General features: G+C 36.3%; 4 protein-coding genes across 4 annotated transcripts; 2 read left to right on the top strand and 2 right to left on the bottom strand.

Moving 5' to 3' along the window:
* Positions 1-292: 292 nt before the first annotated feature.
* Positions 293-1071, bottom strand: LOC115412275 (gamma-crystallin M3-like). Its single transcript, XM_030124687.1, has 3 exons — positions 1052-1071; positions 711-959; positions 293-574 (listed from the first exon to the last, which is right to left on the bottom strand). Exons 1-3 carry the CDS (start codon positions 1058-1060, stop codon positions 293-295), a joined length of 540 nt encoding a protein of 179 aa, XP_029980547.1. The 5' UTR covers positions 1061-1071.
* A 3404-nt stretch (positions 1072-4475) lies between these two features.
* Positions 4476-5455, bottom strand: LOC115412383 (gamma-crystallin M3-like). Its single transcript, XM_030124877.1, has 3 exons — positions 5430-5455; positions 5034-5273; positions 4476-4789 (listed from the first exon to the last, which is right to left on the bottom strand). The coding sequence occupies exons 1-3, from the start codon at positions 5436-5438 to the stop codon at positions 4514-4516; spliced, it is 525 nt and encodes a 174-aa protein (XP_029980737.1). The 5' UTR covers positions 5439-5455; the 3' UTR covers positions 4476-4513.
* Positions 5456-11098: 5643 nt separating this feature from the next.
* Positions 11099-11856, top strand: LOC115411987 (gamma-crystallin S-1-like). Its single transcript, XM_030124292.1, has 3 exons — positions 11099-11107; positions 11226-11468; positions 11563-11856. The coding sequence occupies exons 1-3, from the start codon at positions 11099-11101 to the stop codon at positions 11854-11856; spliced, it is 546 nt and encodes a 181-aa protein (XP_029980152.1).
* A 4358-nt stretch (positions 11857-16214) lies between these two features.
* LOC115412600 (gamma-crystallin M2-like) lies at positions 16215-17718 on the top strand. The gene is made up of 3 exons (XM_030125195.1): positions 16215-16232; positions 17118-17360; positions 17446-17718. Exons 1-3 carry the CDS (start codon positions 16215-16217, stop codon positions 17716-17718), a joined length of 534 nt encoding a protein of 177 aa, XP_029981055.1.
* Positions 17719-19202: the final 1484 nt, after the last annotated feature.

Here is a 19202-nt window from a genome sequence, read left to right as displayed (position 1 = left end):
TTAGTATAGAAATATTTTTTATGTCACATGGATCACATGATAGAACATTTTAAAGGTAGAACTACTGACCTGATGATGGAAAACAATAAAAATAGCAGGTTTCACTTAAGACCAAACTGTCCTCCAACACGAAGAAATAGCTGGATGTGTATTATCGTGCAGTTACCCGTGCAGGATCACACTTGAATAATTGGAAACTCACCACGAATGATATACTGATAAACGTTTTTGATTTATTAATGAATTGGACTTAATTTATTGGTGACATTTTCAAGCTTTGAGGCTCTTCTGTCTAACACAAGTCCATGATGCGCCTGATGGATCCGATCCTCATGTCCAAGGGGCCCAATCCCATGTCTCTCATGCTCCTGTACTCTCCAGGCCTCAGGTACACCATCCTGCCTCTGTAGTGGGGCTGCTCGTACATCAGCCAGTGGCCGTCCATCACATGGGCAGACTGGCAGTCGGACAAGCGGTAACGTTCCTGAAGGGAGTCGCAGTCCTCCACCAGCTCATGCATCTGACCTCCGAAGTTCTCCCTCTCATAGATCCTCATCCTGAACTGACCTCTGTGCTGTAAAATAACACAAGAAACAAAAACAGTCAGCTAAATAGAAATTTTTCGGCGAATCACTTACAGAATCGGGTTGGTTCTGACTGTTTGTGTCTATAATGTAACATGCATCAGTGTTAATGGTGTAGCTCCGTACTATGGGGATCATGCGGCTGGAACGGATGCAGTCACTCATGCTAATTCCCATCAGACGCTGGTTGTCGGGGTACTCTCCTCTCTTCACCAGCACCTGGTGGCCCATGTAGTTTGGACGTTCATAGACCATGAAGCAGCCGCTCTCCACCTTGCAGGAGCTGCAGCGGCTCAGGTAGGAGGTCAGCTCTGCACAGTCGTTGCTGGTCTCATAGGAACGACCCTGGAAGTTCCTGTCCTCGTAGAAGATGATCTGGAAATAAAGCGACACATTTTAAAAGTAAGCACATGAGCTGATAGTTAAATGTAGTCAAAGTAGCGGCCAGCATGAAAATAGTCACTTACTCTGCCCATTTTGGAGCTCAATCGTTGCCCTGATTGCACTGGTACTTTGCCCTGGTAAACTCTGCCACTTTTATACCCATCATGATAGATAAATGATCTATGGAGCCATTGTTTTGAAAATCTTACTCAGCAGCAAAGCATACAGGCCTATAATGTTTGTTAAATCAGACAGTAAATGGTTATTATTCCAGATTGTATGCATCTGGTGCAGTGCCAACTGCAGCAGCGCTCCTATGGGGTAGAGGTGGGTGACACTGGCAAATCCATCAGCTGGTTCTCTGTTCTGCCAGTGTTAGGTCAAGTTATAATTTGACACTCCTGTAACCTGGATGTACAAAATTCTATACAGCTCATGTCTTCCAATACTAGGTAAATGAAGACACTGCAGCTGATGACTGAATTGTAAATACTCATTTTTTCAGCTTGTGAGCCAAAGCTGTATTTTGTGTCTCAGACATAAAATACAAAATATAATATCAACTGTTAGAACATCCACACTTTATACATGAAAGACTCTTAATGAGCACTAGTGCTGAGAGTTTTGTTTGGGGATGTTTTGCAGCTTATTCCCCTCTGAGCTGTCATTACTGAGAATCACCCTTCGTAAAAAATAATAATAATAAATGTGATAAATGTAATAAATAATAAATAAATAATGTGCCTCTTCTAATATCCCTTTAAGCAAAGCAGTAAAAAGTAGTCAACCCCTAATTTTCCTCCCAACTCTTAGCTTGATAAAGCAGTTTTAGTCTTTGTTATAATACAGTTCAGTTATGTAATTAATGTCAATAATTTTTGAGTATGTTATAAATAGACTGATAGTGTTACATGTTATGCAAAATAAAGTGAATGTAAATAACTCTCAGTGGTGGAATGTAAGTACACAAGTACCATTAGATTACATTTTTTAAGTTTTCCATTTCTGCCTTCATACTTTATACTACCCATGTCTTCCTTTATTCCTCTACTATGAAATTTTGGAGCGAATATTATACTTTTTACCCCATTACCCTTAACTTTAGTTATTTTGTTTCATAGATCGTATTATTAACATGGAAAAAAAATTAAACGATAAACTATCATGCATTATATTACTACCAATTCCAACATTAATGATGTGTCAGTTCAGTTCAGTTCAATTCATTTACAGTTAAATTCAGTTTAATTCAATTCAATTTGATTTCATTTATACAATCCAAAAATCTATACACTAGACTGAAGAAAAACTGAAGAAACCACAGGAAGAGCCTCCAAGACAAACATGTAGATGTGCAATAGATCTTTTATGTACACACATTTCTACAAACATTTCATACTGAAAATTTCCATATATTTTTATTCACCACAAATGAACATTGAGGCAGTATTGAGTAAATAAGACCTGAGTTTCACATCTTCAGTGGGAGACAGAGAAGGACAGGGACAGAAACATGTCTTTGAGGGAAAGAACAGAAAATGATGCTTTGGCAATATCTTGACATCTTAACTTTATATATTTCCCAAAATACATTTAAAGACCATCTTTTCCTTTGCTCAGAGTCTGACAAAGCTCCGTGTAATGACCTACAGGTTTACAGTGATAAATAAACTGATATTTCATGTAAAACAAGTGGAGCTTCCATTTAACACTCTTTGGTGCAGAAAACAACAATAGGAATACAGTAGTGGGAAAAAGTTTTTGGGTACCCCAAAATATGCGATATATCGCATTAAAAATCACTTTGAGGTCATTGAACTCTGTCAAGTATTGTTCTATTCTCTATACTCACATGCTACCTTCTGCACATGCTCAGTTCCATCGAGGTCAAAACTGGATGTTTCCGCAAAATAATGAAACACATCCAGGACGTGACGTGTTGAAACTGTTTAGAATTTAGTTTAGTTTTTTTTTTTTGTTTTGTTAACAACAAACCCAAAAAAATTATTTGCATTTGTTTGTTTTTCATGCTAATTTTTATTTTTCATGATGATATTTGAGATTGTGTAAAATTTTAAGGGCATCTGAAAACTTTTCTCCGCTACTGTATATCTGGAAAAAAGTTTTTGGATCCCCCATGCATTTATGACTATCACATTAAGAATCGCTCTGAGGTCACTGAACTCTGTCAAGTATTGTTCTGTCATCCAAACTCTCATGCTCCCTTTTGCACATGCTCAGTTCCGTCAAGGTCAAAACTGGATGTTTCAGCAAAATAACGAAACGCATCCAGGAAACATGTTGAAACTGTCAAGAATTTAATTTTGTTATTTTTTCTTGTTAACAATAAACAAACAAAATAATTTGCATCTGTTTTTCATGATAATTTTTATTTTTCATGATAATATTTGAGATTGTGTAAAATTTCAAGGGCATCTGAAAACTTTTCTCCACTGCTGTATATCTGGAAAAAAGTTTTTGGATAACACATGCATTTGTCACATATTACATAAAGAATCACATCATTGAACTCTGTCAAGTATTGTTCCATTCTCCAAACTCACATGCTCCCTTCTGCACATGCTCAGTTTCATCAAGGTCAAAACTGGATGTTTCAGCAAAATAATGAAACACATCCAGAACATGACATGATGAAACTGTCAAGAATTTAGTTTTATTTTTTTTCCTTGTTAATAATAAAAAATAAAAATCATTTGCATTTGTTTGTTTTTCATGAGGATTTTTATTTTTCATGATATATGAGAGTGTATAAAATTTTAAGGGCGTCTGAAAACTTTTCTACATTACTGCATATCTAGAAAAAAGTTTTAGGGTATCACATGCATTTGTGACATATCGCATTAAGAATCGCTCTGAGGTCATTGAACTGTGTCAAGTATTGTTCTGTTCTCCAAACTCACATGCTCCCTTCTGCACATGCTCAGTTCCATCGAGGTCAAAACTGGATGTTTCAGCAAAATAACGTAACACATCCAGGACATGACATGTTGAAACTGTCAAGAATCTAGTTACATTATTTTTTGTTGTTAACAATAAACCCCCCCCCCAAAAAAAAAGGATTTGTTTATTTTTCATTATAATTTTGATTTTATATGATAATATTTGAGATTGTGTAAAATTTTAAGGGCGTCTGAAAACTTTTCTCCACTACTGTATGTCTATAAACCTCTCTCTGGACTTGAGAAGCTCTAAGAATCTAAATACTGGAACTATAGATGCGCAAGATGTGCTGGTAACTACAATATGTCTGACTGCATTGCAAAAAACTTATGTTTTAATAGCAACAAAATCATATAATATGATGTATTTTGACTAAAACTGAGTATCTATTGAGGGCCCTTACATAGAGTATTTTAGTCATGTTCTGTCAAAGCAGCACATGTGTGGCTATGCTGTAATAAATCTGACAGTAAGGCTCACTGTTGTGTTTGCACTAACTAGACAGACTCTTCACAGAAAACATGACAAGAGTATTATTTTGCTTCATATTTATTTTATCTGACACATTGTGGTTTCGTTCTGCTTCAGCACAGTTCTGTTATGCGCCTGATGGAGCTGATCCTCATGCCGCTGTACCCGACATCTCTCATGCTCCTGTACTTTCCGGGGCTCAGGTACACCATCCTGCCTCTGTAGTTGGGCTGCTCGTACATCAGCCAGTGTCCGTCCATCACCTGAAAGGACTGGCAGTCGCACATGTGGTAGCGATCCATGATGTTGTCGCAGTCTTCAACCAGCTCATGATTTTGACCTTGGAAGCTCTCCGTCTCATAGATCTTCAACCTGAAACAGCCCTTGTGCTGCAAATGAAGATGCAGAAGAAGACAAATTCATCATTAATGTTGAACTTGCACATTTTCTCCTGCTTAGTTTTACTGACACAAAATAAATGATAAAACACTTGCATTCTCTGCTGCTATAATCCCATTTGTCACACAACTTTTACTCTTAAAGCTACAAATTGACAAAAAAACAATAGTAATCAGGTTGTGTATTTTGCATTTTTTGTTGATTTCTCTTTTCTAATCTTATTTGTCTTTTTACCTGAGGAATCAAACGGCAGGATCGGATGGAGTCAGTCAAGCCAAATAACATGTAATCAGAGTACTCTCCCATCCTCAGGAAGTACTGGTTTCCCGTGTAGTTAGGGCGGTCGTAGACCACGAAGCAGCCGCCCTCCACCCTACAGGACTGACATTTGCTCAGGAAGGAGGTCATGTCAGAACAGTCGGTCACACACTCATAGGAGCGACCCTTGAAGTTCCTGTCCTCGTAGAAGATGATCTGGAGAAAACAAACAAACAAACAAAAGGTTTACAGCAAAAATGTAGCCCAAACTTGACATTTTTCTTAACTCATGCTCCTGTCGTTTCCTTTTCAGCAACTGATTCTTTATAGCGTGTGCCTGAACACCTAAAAGTGCCTTTTTTCTCTATATACCTTGCCCATGTTTGATGATGATCTGTGTTGATGGGAATCTGTCCAACAACCTTCGGCTGCTCAGAGGCTTTTATACTTTATGCGTGCTGTAACTGGGTTTTGTTATTTAAATTATCTGGAAGCTGATGAATAAGCAGCTCTGCAATCGCTGTTAATTTCATTTATGCCTTCATGATCTAGAACAAAGAGAGGGGAAATGGATGGAAGACACAAGGCAGGAGGAGGAGGAAAGAAGAACTGGGCTGCACTTTTCTACAGTTCTCAGACAAAGATTAGATGAAGATCCAGGACTGTTTTCCACCTGTTGACTGGATATAATATACTATAATCACATTTATTACTTATCCAAGTTGTAGATGATTTAAGAATAGTGATGGGACACGGCAAATACACATGTGCAAGAGTCTGTTTTTTTTTTAGTTACTCCCTATTTCACTAGTCTACAAGTAAGACACCTTCAGAATAAAAGTAGTGAAACTTTACCAAGTTTGAGTCACTAACAAAGTTAACAAATTTAATCAAAAATGCTGGTTGGTTCAAGTTTCCAAAATACAGCCAAAATGTGAAATTATGAATATTAATGAGAAAATGGATATCACTCAAAATGAATCTTTGTCTCAGAGCTAGAACACTGTTTGCACATTATAATACATTCATTTTTCAGGTTCTTGCAAGTGGAAGATTTATCAATCTATTGTATAAATGCACATAAACCAGTATATTTGTGTACATTTTATCATATACATTGAAAACATCAACTAACCAGAACTTTTGTGATTCATTTTCTAATTCATCTTATTAAAGTATATAAGATTTAGCAGATCCTTTCTAAAAACAAAAACTGTAGAATATACTGTAGACTGTAGTGTTATTTTAACAGTGACCTATAATGCATAGAAATCTCAGCAAAACAAAGGCCTATTGTTTGCTACAGTTCTTTAAGCACCTGTTTACATGACCTCTGAAATAATGAGATAACATTCCCATTCATATTGTGGTTGAACAGTAGCTAAGTCACATGTCATTGTCAGTATCTGTCAGACTTAGTATTGTTTAATATCCTGGTTTCATTTTTTTCTGATGTCAGCCCTAACTCTACTCAAATCTTTCCTTTCAGTTTGTTCAGCAAGTATTGATTGATATTAAGATGTTTGTCCACATTTAGTTTAATTATATAATAATAATAATAATAATAATAATAATAATAATAATAATAATAATAATAATAATAATAATAATAATAATAATAATAATAGTGCCTTAAATTTCCTTAAAATTCCAAAACCTTATTCCATAAATCTCAAACACAAAGAATAGTGCAGTCCCTAAAACCCTAAACGCAGACTCATGGGACACCAAATATTTCAGATGCATGTTAGGTACCCAAATGCCCAGCTTTTAGAATCAGGACTTCCTTCTCCCCACTGTAAAAGACACAGCTGTTGCATATGATGATCTGTCAAATGGCATTTTTTGCATTTTGCCCCCGGTGAAACTACTGACAGTAATCATGGCTGCACTCACCTTAATAGGGTGATCTTTAATGGTATTAGATGTGCTTTCCCTCTTGTAACAAATATTGTTTGTACTTTGTGAACACTCCCAGATTACATTAAGCTTTTGCATCTATTACTATTGGCCCAAAAAAGGAATGAAAGAACTTTTAGATGAAGTAAACTTTTGTTTTGTTTGCATTTTGCAGATATCCGTATATCCCTAACAACCTATAATATAATGTTGAATTTACAGGACTTACTAGTGCAAAAAAACATGCTGAGGTGCAGTTTATGTGCATTACAGACCACATGTAGAAGAATGCATCACCTGTTGTGATAATTAAGAGGAGAAAATCCCATTACCTTAATTTATCGTACAAAAAGGCAAAATCCAAACACGTCCTATAACTTACTAAAGCAGGGGTAGGCGCATACACAGCACACCTGGAAGCCATTACATCATGACCAAGCTTCTGCAGAGTTTGATGATGAGCTGATCATTAATTAGATCAGGTGTGCTGGAAGAGGGAAATATCCAAAACATGCAGGATACTGGCCCTCTAGGACCAGAGTTGCCCACCGCTGTACTAAACCAACCATATAATAAAAGCCAAGTGGCCGCTGTATGTGTGTGTGTGTGTGTGTGTGTGTGTGTGTGTATGTGTGTGTATGTGTGTCTGGGGATTCACACAAAATCCAGAAAGTGCTGACTGCTGCAGTTTGGCATGCTTATGTATTTTTGGTCAAGGAACAAACTAACGAAAGCGGCAAGTTGATAGTACCAATATTTTTTGAGGTATTAGTAATTTTGGAATACAATAGCCTTACAATCATGTGGCTATACCCAGAATACTTTGGCGGTGACTGCTGGACAAATGCGGTACAGCATGCACAAATACACAACAGCATAAAAACTACCACATCTAGAACCAGTGGATCCACACGAGTCAACGCGCTAGTTAGTATTTAATGTCAAAACTCCTATAAACATAATGTCAGTCCTTTAAGTATCAGAGTTCAATGAAAACACAGAAACCTCACACAAACTGTCAGCAGGTAAAGCCTTTATGGGTTCTAATTTTCTCAAATCAGTTCTGGCAATTCTTTGATATGAGTCCGTTTAATGTGTACGCAGAAATCGAACTTGAACAAACCATTTTGTTAATATGTAGATCAAGCTAATTTAGATGACAATAGCTATTCCTCGTCATTTCGATATAAACCACATCACAGCTGCAGCCGACTGAGAGATGAGCTTTATCATTAAAAAGGGGAAGGTAAGGGGAGAGTGAAGGCTCCGTAGAGACCACAGTGCATGTCTTTATTCCAGGTGTAGCGTTAATGGCTGTACATTTACAGGTTACAGGATTGTTATCTGTATTTTTTCCATGCAGATCGTGTTCTTTGAGGATAAGACTTTCCAAGGCTGGAGCTACAGACCTAGACCTAGACCTGCGCTCTTACTTAATCCGCTGTATCTCCATTAAAGTGGAGAGTGGCTGCAGGATGCTGTATGAGCGCCCAAGATCATCTGCAGTAGATGTGGTTTAAAGATAACATTAATTCATGCTGCACGGTAAATAACGCAGGCTCTTTAGAGTATAAACATCAGACTGTCAAGGCTTGGAAATAATAGCATTTTGCACCTACTCTCTGTAAATCTGAAGAAACACATCTAACAACCTCTGCATTATAATTCCATTACAAAAACCAAGTGATGCACTATTATTATTTAGACACCTAAGGTCCTAAAGAGTCCCATTCTCCAGTGAAAGACCACAGAGGGCACCAACCAGGCAGTAATTAAAGACTAAAAGACAAAAAGCAGAGATAAAAGGCTCATGATTTGGCAGTTGTATATTTAATGTCCGTGTATATCAATTATTGAAGGAAACCAGGAAAACAGCCAAGAAACCCATTTGTGGATATGAGCCCAAAGTCACAAAAGGAGACACAACCAGGCCAGAGTATTTAAATACTAAACACTAACACAACTTCATCAGATTTTATCCTTTTGATCCTCTTATAAGGTTTATAAAAAGTCCTGAAAGATCAGATTCTATCACAAGTGAAATTTTGGAGAGTGTGTCGAGGATTGTCCGTCATTTTCTGAGGCCTTCATGCTGTGGGAGTTCCAGTTGTGTGTGGGTCCTGTATGAGTAGCCCAACTACCACAGACCCAGGTCTTCCTGTGTTGTGGTGAGTACCACACCTCCACCTACACCAGCAGAGGGACCCTTTTGCAGGATCACCAAGTTCTAGAACAGTGAAGAACCCAACCAGATTCTAAATATGTATCGCATGACAGAATCACAATGAAACCGCTACAAACCCCTTCATCATCCCTTTTTCTCCTAAACCAACATCAGCTTTGGCATGAAGAGTCTTGGCTTTAAACTACCCACAGTTCCTGAACCGTTTTAGAACTTTAGTGTCCAAAAAGGCAATTTGCAGACAATCCACCTGCCTTTTTTCTGTTGAGATACCTCATCTGTGTGTGGTACTCATATACATTAGGTTGTTTTTTTTTTGTCTACAATAACATGGCTTATTATTGTTATTTATTTATTAATTTATTATTTTTTAGTTTATTTTGATTTTTCTCTCAGTGTCTATAAAGTGCTCAGCACATCTTAAAACAAAATAGATTCACAGTCCAACAAAATAAGCTCTTATCGGCCCATTTTCACATTATTATTATTATTATTATTATTATTATTATTATTATTATTATTATTATTATTATTATTATGATTATTATTATTATTTTATTTTTTTATTTATTTATTACACATTTAGACAAAACCCCAAAAGCACCAGAATAATTCAGTTTGATTGTTTTTGGGGAGGATATATTGCCCACAATTGTTGGCTTGGAAAAACTCTTGACGTTTCAGCACATGGCATCAGTTTAATAAAAACAGAACATCAGCATTGTTTTGACATCCTTTTGTCTCGTTGAAATGACATCTAATTTATAAATACTGCATAAGTGAGTTTTATCTCATATTTTGTCATATATTTTCGGTTATTGTCTTTTTAAATAGAGTTCATGCATGTAAAGAGTATGAAGGAATATTTATTCGAATACAAAATTTGCACATTTTTTATCAATCCAATAAGCCAACAATAATAAACATCTGCTACATTTTGTAATAAATACTGTAGGATGGTTGTTGCTAAATCAGAGGTTAGAATGCAGGTGTTACCTTTTTTTGTGTTAAGCCTCTTATTGTGACTACAGCATGATTTCATCGACTTCAGCTCAGAGCTTGTCAAAACTGCCATTTGCATGTATGCACCATAGGCATGGATGGAACTGCAAAACATTATTTCACATTCCTTATATGCAATGAAAGAAGGAAAAACATAGATGCTTAACATAATCTCTGCAAGAGGGTGAGCTGTTGGTATCAGCAGTGTTGTCTATTTACTTCTTACTTTTTTTCTTTTATTATATCTCTATGTTGCTTTTATGTATGCAGTGTGCTTTATATGTGGATTTGCTTAGTATATGAAACTGGTTTTACTATCATTTTGATTAGATTTCCTTAGAGGAGGAAATCTCAATGGGAAATTCATGGCTTAATAAAGAATAAATAAAATTGATAAACAAAGCAACATTTGGCATGTTGTATGTCTGTCGATAAACTCCATTCTGTGTTTGGAGGTAAAAATGAATTTACACATTTAACACATGAATCACAAAAGGCATATTTTGCAAGATATTGCTCTAATTTACACATTACAGATCACTTTTACTAAGTTTGGAGTCAAAACTTTTAGCATCTTCAATACGATCAGTATTTGATACCAACACAAACCAATGGAAAAGAAATTTGTGTTTAACTAAAAAAAAAAATCCTCCAAAATTTGCGTGTTATTTTTTTTATTGCATATTGGTATTATGTTAGGTAGAAAGTGATGATGGTTTGTCATTTTGCATCCATGTGGACTAAACAGTGGCTGAGGGTTAGATACTTGGCACTGCTAAACAACTATTGTTTGTGTAAAGTCTATTCAGTGAGTAAGAACAAAGGGCAGAGTCTGGATGAATATTGGAATTATAATAACGGTTACATGCACTGCTAACCATGCATTTGGTAGCATTGTCTCTGCCATGTATAAAGAGTACTGCATTTGTTACTGCGCTTAGCATTTTAAGCACCACAGATGGAGAAGGTGAGAATCCACAGTGTACAGTTATGTGTGGTACATGAGACGTCGAAGTCAGATGTGTTAAGTGAAAACACAGATGTAGGGAAAAACACAAATGTGATTGTGTGTGTGATTCTTCCAGATCGTGTTTTACGAGGATAAGGACTTCCAAGGGAGGTCCTACGACTGCAAAGGGGACTCTGCTGACCTGCAGAGCTACATACGAAGATGCAACTCTCTCAAAGTGGAAGGTGGCTGGTGGGTTCTGTATGAGCGCAACAACTACACAGGCTACCAGTATGTGGTTGGTCCAGGAGAGTATAACATCTATCACCACTGGATGGGCTTCAACAACTGTGTGAGATCCTGCAGAATCATCAAAAATGTAAGTCACCAAGTGCAATAATAACAGAAATGAATGTCACTTTTTGTCATCATCACTCAGTTTCCACTCAACGTACTGACTGGTTTCCTTTTAGGCTAAAGGGCCACACAAACTGATGCTGTTTGATCAGCCACAGTTTGGTGGACGATCTCTGGAGCTGACAGAGAACATCAAATCTGCACCTGAAAAAGGGCTCAGACTTGAGGTTCAGTCCTGCAAGATCCTAGAGGGGACCTGGGTGTTTTATGAACATCCCAACTTCAGTGGTCGCCAGTACCTGCTGGAGAAGGGAGAATACCAGCACCACACTGAGTGGGGAGCTCTGAGGGCAACTGTGGGCTCCATCAGAAGAATTATAGAGCAGTCAGATCCAGACAATGCCCAATAAACGTCTTTAATGCAGACTGAGTGTGTATGAATCTCTTGTTACATATGTACACATACACTACCTATATGTAAAATGAAAATATAAAGTAGAGGATTAAATCATTTTGAAAAAGTGTTGCAAAGTAGTATGCAGTACATATATATAGTGTAATATTCTTTGTATGGTCAACATCCATCATGTGCAACTACCTGAACATATTACTACAATTAAACAGTTTTAAAAGCCTTTTAAGATCATAAAAATATAGTCTTAACCCTGCATACCTTTCTGCTAATCTAACATTGTCCAAAGCTAAAATGACTGCAGTCTAAATAAATGCACTCTGCATTAATTCAGTATTTGTTTACTGTTAGAGAAAGAGTCTGATACACGTCAAAAGTCATTTTGAAGGTTTTAGTGAATTAGAAACTGCTGAGGTTCACTGGTCATGATACTGTCACTGTCTTTAGTCATGATTTAGGTATAGTGCTACAACTGTCAAATGAATAAGCGATTGAACAGAAAAGACTAGACTAGACTAGACTAGACTAGACAAGAATAGAATAGAATAGAATAGAATAGAATAGAATAGAATAGAATAGAATTTTCCAGCAAGAAACATACACAGACATAAACAAGGCAAAACAAGTTTATCTGAATAACACAATACCTACACATGGTAATTCAAAGTGCTTTACAACATAGAAAATCAAAACATGACTCCAGATAGACATGGATATTATGAACTGCAGCATCAGGTCAGATATCTGTAAGGGATAGAACCATTAAACTTGCAAAGTGAATGCATTGTTACAACATGATTTCTTCATATCATCATTATCACCAAGTGTATTTTATCACACAGTCCTAAGCCCACTTTGTCAAACACACAAAGAAGCAACACATCTGCCAGTTTATTAAAGACCCAAACCTCCACCAGCGACCAAATCATCTACTATTCTATTTTTTTTTTCTTCTTCCCCTTGTCTTGTCCAGCATCCTAACAGCAGAATGGTAGTCTGGCTGCCTTTTGGTGCTGAACAAATTTGCTTTGCCAAGGGTAACTTCATAAAGTATATGAAGCTCCCCTTGATATTCTACTGTGTTTATTATGCGTTTTGTTGAACCACATTTCGATGCCGAACCTGACCTGGGGGGGGGTGAAGGGGAGAGAGCAAGAGAGAAGAAGGTGGCAAAGACCCTCACAAGGAAGTATCAACAATACAAACAGTAACAATCATGGTGATAATTATAATGGTAACAGTAACTACAACCAGAACTGAGTAAACTGGGCAGAAGAAAGAGAAAACAAAACAAAACAAAATAAAACTACAAAAAAATACAATAACATACATAAGACCTATTAAATGATGAATATGAGAAAAGAAAGCATGAACAAAATATTGTATACCACGTTCACACAAATAATACCAGAAACAAATCCACACAACATCAGTTGTTCACATTCATCTGCTGTGACAGAGTGAACCAGGCAACCAGACTGAGGTGAAGAACACACACATGCAACCGCAACCGCACTCCCTCCAAGGATCAGGGACCGACCAAGAGGGCCCCAAGGCCCGGCCATCCAGCAGACACCACAGAGAGGGGGGATCATCTACTATTCTAAAATGTTTAATACCTGTTGATCCACTAATCCTATCAATACATGTAAAAAATTGGTGTAAAATGCAGTTTGTCATCTTTTCATGGTCATCAGATATGACCCATTTGGGTGTTCAGAGACTCTGTAGTGAACGTGGAAACACCATCATCTTCTACAACATTGATTCACCACTAAAATCCATGGAGGTTGATAAATGACAGTGGATGGAGACACTTGTTTATTCAGTTAATGGTATATTTGTTGGAAAAGTCACTTTTTCTTTAGTTTTCTCTGTTTTGATATAATAGTCTTTGAATTAACTCTGAGTTTTCATGAATGTCTAAATCAAATGTAGGAAATTAAATAAAGAAAAATACATGATTTACTTTAAAAAAAAAAAAAAAAAAAAGAGAATAAATAACTGGTGCATTGACCGGTTGGAAACCACAGGTCATATTAATACCAATATCCAGGAACTGTTCCATTCCTGTTTTTATCTTCATTTCCCGTCATGCAGTGTGGTACCACGTTTCCCATCAACCATAATGGGCATAGCAATGTGACTGTAAGGCTATTGTATTCCAAAATTACTAATATCTCCCAAAATGTTGGTCCTATCAACTTGCCGAGATATTTAATATAGAGATGGGACTATGTATGGACTTCTTCAACTGTAGGTACCAAATTGTCCAGTTAAAAAGGTTTTAATTTCTCAGAACTGTGCAGATACACACAAAGATGCTCTGAGACCTTCCAGTATTATGATATATTAGAGGAAATGGTGATAAGTCATTGAAGAAAGCTTAACTAGAGAGAAAAATTCTTTTGGGAAGTCACAGAAAAAATGATTAGACCATCAAAAGTCATCAAAAACAATGGTTATGCAATCAAGTACTAACTCCTGTGTGCATCATGTGACTAAAACAGACAGAAAACAAAACATGGAATGCCTAAAGTATGGAAGTAAATCTGTGTCATCAGATTTTGAATTACAAAAGCCACTGAATTTCTAGCATTGATTTTTTTTGCACTGAAATTAAGTATCTGAATTTTTTGCATCTGAATTTTTGCACCTGAATGTTTGCATCTGAATTATTTGCATCTGATTTTTTTAAATTCTAAATTTATGAACATAGTTGAATTCAGAGACAAACAATTCAGATACTTAACTTCAGTGCAAAAAAAAAAAAATCAGATGCTTAATTTCAGTGCAAAAAAAAAATTCAGTTACTTAATTTCAGTGCAAAAAAAATTCAGATACCTAATTTCAGTGCAAAAAAAAATTTTAAAAAATCAAATACTTAATTTCAGTGCAAAAAAAAAAATTCAGTTACTTAATTTCAGTGCAAAAAAATTAAGATACCTAATTTCAGTGCAAAAAAAAAAAAAAAAAAAAAAAAAATCAGATACTTAATTTCAGTGCAAAAAAAAAAAAAAAAAATTCAGTTACTTAATTTCAGAGGAAAAAAAAAATCAGATACCTAATTTCAGTGCAGAAAAAAAATTCAGATACTTAATTTCAGTGCAAAAAAAAATTCAGATACCTAATTTCAGTGCAAAAAAAAAAAAAAATCAGTTACTTAATTTCAGTGCAAAAAAAATTCTGTGACTTAATTTCAGTGCAAAAAAATTCAGTTACTTAATTTCAGTGCAAAAAAAAAAAATTCAAATGCTTAATTTCAGTGCAAAAAAATTCAGACAATTTCAGTGCAAAAAAAAAAAATTCAGATACTTAATTTCAGTGCCAAAAAAAAAAAATTCAAATAATTAATTTCAGTCAAAAAAAAATTCAGTGCTACAAATTCAGTGTCTTCTATAATTCAATATCTGTTGACACAGATTTACTTCCATATAAAAGCATTGTTTTTGGCAGTACAGTGCCATTGCCAGTGCCAGCTATTGATGTAAGAACTGAAGTGATTTTGGTTATTATCAAGAAAACACTGAAAATGTCTTGATATCAGCTCTGAAATTAAACTCTCATGAGCTATTTTTGTTGTTATCATTATATTTGTCCAAAGAAATGTACCTTTAGTTGTACCAGGCATTAAAACAAACAAGAAATCAAAGAAAACAAGGGGTGGTCTAATCATTTTTTCCATGACTGTAGCACTGGGTCTTTATAGGTTAATACACTTCCATCGAAGCTTCTATTAAACTCTGCAAACACACACGTCTTTATTTGACAAATGAATGACTACACTAATGCTGCTCCTTTTCCAATCTGGTGAAACAGCTTCCAAACATCTAAACAACTGCCCCCCCTAGAATAAACTCCTCCATTGTTGCACACTTTGAGAAACAAACCGTTCTGTGTCTTCATGGATCTTCAGAGCTGGTCTGAGAGCAGTCAGCTGACTATACTGGTGGGGCGTGACAGTCTGAATGCCCCTGCCCCTCTGAACACAGACGTTAAAGCTCATACCACTGTGCTATGTGGCCACAAGCCAACTCCACAGTACCAGCCTTGATACCAGCTGCAAAGGAGACAATTTCAAATCAATCAATAAATAGTTTCTGGAATCACGTATTGAGAGTTAAAAAGGTCAACCTTTTGCAACTGTGAGTAAACACTGTATAAGCAGAGCATTATCAGCCATTGTGCAGATATAAATGCTGAGGCAATTAAAACGACAATGATGCCCCTGGCAGTGCATTTCACCGTGCCCACATACAGTGTATATATAAATCTGGACCATCCCGGTGGGCAATATTATCTATGTGACAGTTGGAATAAACAAACACTTATTAAACGTCGGTCTGAGGCCCAAACATGGATCGTGTAGGGAAGGTAAGAAGAAGATAACAGATGGTTACATAAGAGGAAGTGGGATGCAACTGCTTTTTATTATTACATTTTAAATTGTTGTAAAATGATTTTAAGATTTTATTTTTGGAGCTGCTGAGATGGTTTGTAAAGACATATCCAGTATACAGCATGTGAATTGGATAGTTTTTTTTTTGTTTTTTTTTTGTTAATTTTATATATTTAACCCTTTATAGGACACTCTGCAAAATGCAAATGCAAAACATTAACCTTAATGTGTCATTGAAGGACTTTATTACTTTTGTGGAATTTTTCAAATTTTTTTTATTGTGATGTAGAAAATCAAGGTCAGTGGAGTTATTGTATTTAGTTCCTTGCCTGTAAGTGGCAAAAAAAAAAAAAAAAAAAAATCCAAGACGTATATATAAAATAATACAAGAAAAACCCGTACTGTGAAAGGAACATTTAAAGCAGTTACTCTTACTGTTCATGCAGAGGTGGACCTAACAGACCCTACAGACCACACTGGACCTCAGACTGCTGTCTCACTGTCCTCACTGTCTTGTAATATGTTTGGAAATGACCAAAAATAGTCACTTGCCTGATAAAAGGTTAACATCTATTTGACTTGGAGAGTTATTAAGAGCAAGCTGATATTTATATTTGTATCTTGTAAAAATGTGAATCCATTTAAATGTAAGACCTCGCTGGATTTATGCTAATCTGTCTGACCAGCTATTAGCATCATTTGATTTATTACATAGTTTGCATAATGTGTGGTGTATGAAAACTCTATGCATGCACCAAAAGCTAAGATGAGTCCAGAAAAGACCTTTGCCTCATTTATAAATGTGCAGGAGTTCGTACAACCCATTCTACCTCCATTATTCTTCCTTCTTCCTTTTGCAGATTATTTTTTACGAGGACGTAAACTTCAAAGGCCGTTATTATGAATGCACCGCTGACTGTACTGAGCTGAACACCCATTTCAATTACTGCAACTCTGTTCGTGTGGAGAGCGGGGCCTGGGTTCTGTTCGAGAAGCCTAACTACTTGGGTTACCAGTACATCCTGACCAGGGGGGAGTACCCCAACTACCAGTCCTGGATGGGCTACAATGATGCCATCAGGTCATGCAGGATCGTGAGAAATGTAAGTTTGTGGAGTCGACATTCGTGCATTCTGATGATTTTTTCTGACCTGTGTAGTGTTGTTGATGTGGGTATTTGCTTCTCAGACCACTGGTTTGTTCAGAGTGCGCGTCTATGAGCGTCCTGACTTCAGTGGACAGATGCTGGAGTGCACTGAAGACGTCAACAACCTGCCCGAGCGCTGGCAGCTCCGTGACGTCCACTCCGCCAACATCCTGGACGGCGCTTGGGTCTTCCACGAGCTCCCCAACTTCCGTGGACGCCAGTACCTGCTGGAGAGGGGAGAGTACCGCCGTTTCAACGAGTGGGCAGCCATGAGCCCCGCTGTGGGGTCCTTCCGCCGAGTCCATGAGTTTTAGACTGTCTCTCTCTCAGTTGATGTTGTACTTAATTGTTCTTTGCACATTTAATAAAAAAGTTTTGTGCTCAGTAAATGCACTCCTCTGTTTGCTTGTAGTTTTTTGTTCTGTTTTATTGTTTTATTTCAGTCTGAAGAACAAACACAGTCCACAGATCCACCCAATCCATAAATCCAACAATCACTCCATAAAATGAAAATTTATAACTCAAACTTCGCTAATTAAATTGTTAATTTATACGGTCAGACTGAAAAAGAGTAGGCTGAAGCTTTCTGCTTATTTTGCCTACCCTTTATACATGATCTTACAGGACGTACTCAACTTTAACAAACAAAATACAGGGTGGGGAAGCAAAATTTACAATATTTTGAGGCAGGGATTGAAAGACAGTGTATGACCAATTAGTTTATTGAAAGTCATGAGAATTTATTTGCCACAAGAAAATATACATAATAGAAAATGTTTTTATTCTATGTGTCCTCCTTCTTTCTCAATAACTGCCTTCACACGCTTCCTGAAACTTGCGCAAGTGTTCCTCAAATATTCAGGTGACAACTTCTCCCATTCTTCTTTAATAGTATCTTCCAGACTTTCTCGTAATAGTTTTGCTCATAGTCATTCTCTTCTTTACATTATAAACAGTCTTTATGGACACTCCAACTATTTTTGAAATCTCCTTTGGTGTGACGAGTGCATTCAGCAAATCACACACTCTTTGACGTTTGCTTTCCTGATTACTCATATGGGCAAAAGTTTCTGAAAAGGTATGGATAATAGTGTTAGGTATGATTATGACATCAGTATATGTTTGGTTTCAAAACAACTGACGTAGTGCCTGCTGAGAAAAAACAACTAAATGTTCATTGTAAATTTTGCTTCCCCATCCTGTATATTCACACCGATAATGAAAACAATATGAATGCTGAAATAAATATTAAATGTTGCGCACAAACTTAAGACTTAAAGTTCATGTATCTATTAAGAGTTATATTTATAAATGTTTTTTTTTAAGGTGAGAGAGGTACATAATTTCAACAATTTCAATTTCCTCTGACAGACCTATTGGATTTCATAATGTTTGTTCTAAATATTTTCTTTGTGAATATTTCAGTCCCTCTAAGACAGGGGTGTCAAACTCATTTTCTTCCAGGGGCCACATTCAGCCCAATTTAATCTGAAGTGGGCCGGACCAGTAAAATAATAGCAAGACAGCCAATAAATAATGACAAGTCCAAATTGTTTTAGTGCAAAAATCAACATTCAATTCTGCCAATATTTACATTTACAAAACTATCCAAACAAAAAGGATGTGAATAACCTGAAAAATTAAATTTGTTAAGAAATATAAGTACAATGTTATCAATATTATGCCTCGACTTATCATTTTTAAATGTGTATTACAGATCAGATCTACAAAGGCACAAAACGTTTAGTAACAGGCAAAATATTGTTAAAATTGCACTTAATTTTCTTTAGACATTTCA

Source organism: Sphaeramia orbicularis, chromosome 21 (assembly GCF_902148855.1).
Source record: "Sphaeramia orbicularis chromosome 21, fSphaOr1.1, whole genome shotgun sequence".
Classification (NCBI taxonomy): Eukaryota; Metazoa; Chordata; class Actinopteri; order Kurtiformes; family Apogonidae; genus Sphaeramia; species Sphaeramia orbicularis.
This window is presented reverse-complemented; position numbering and strand designations above follow the sequence as displayed.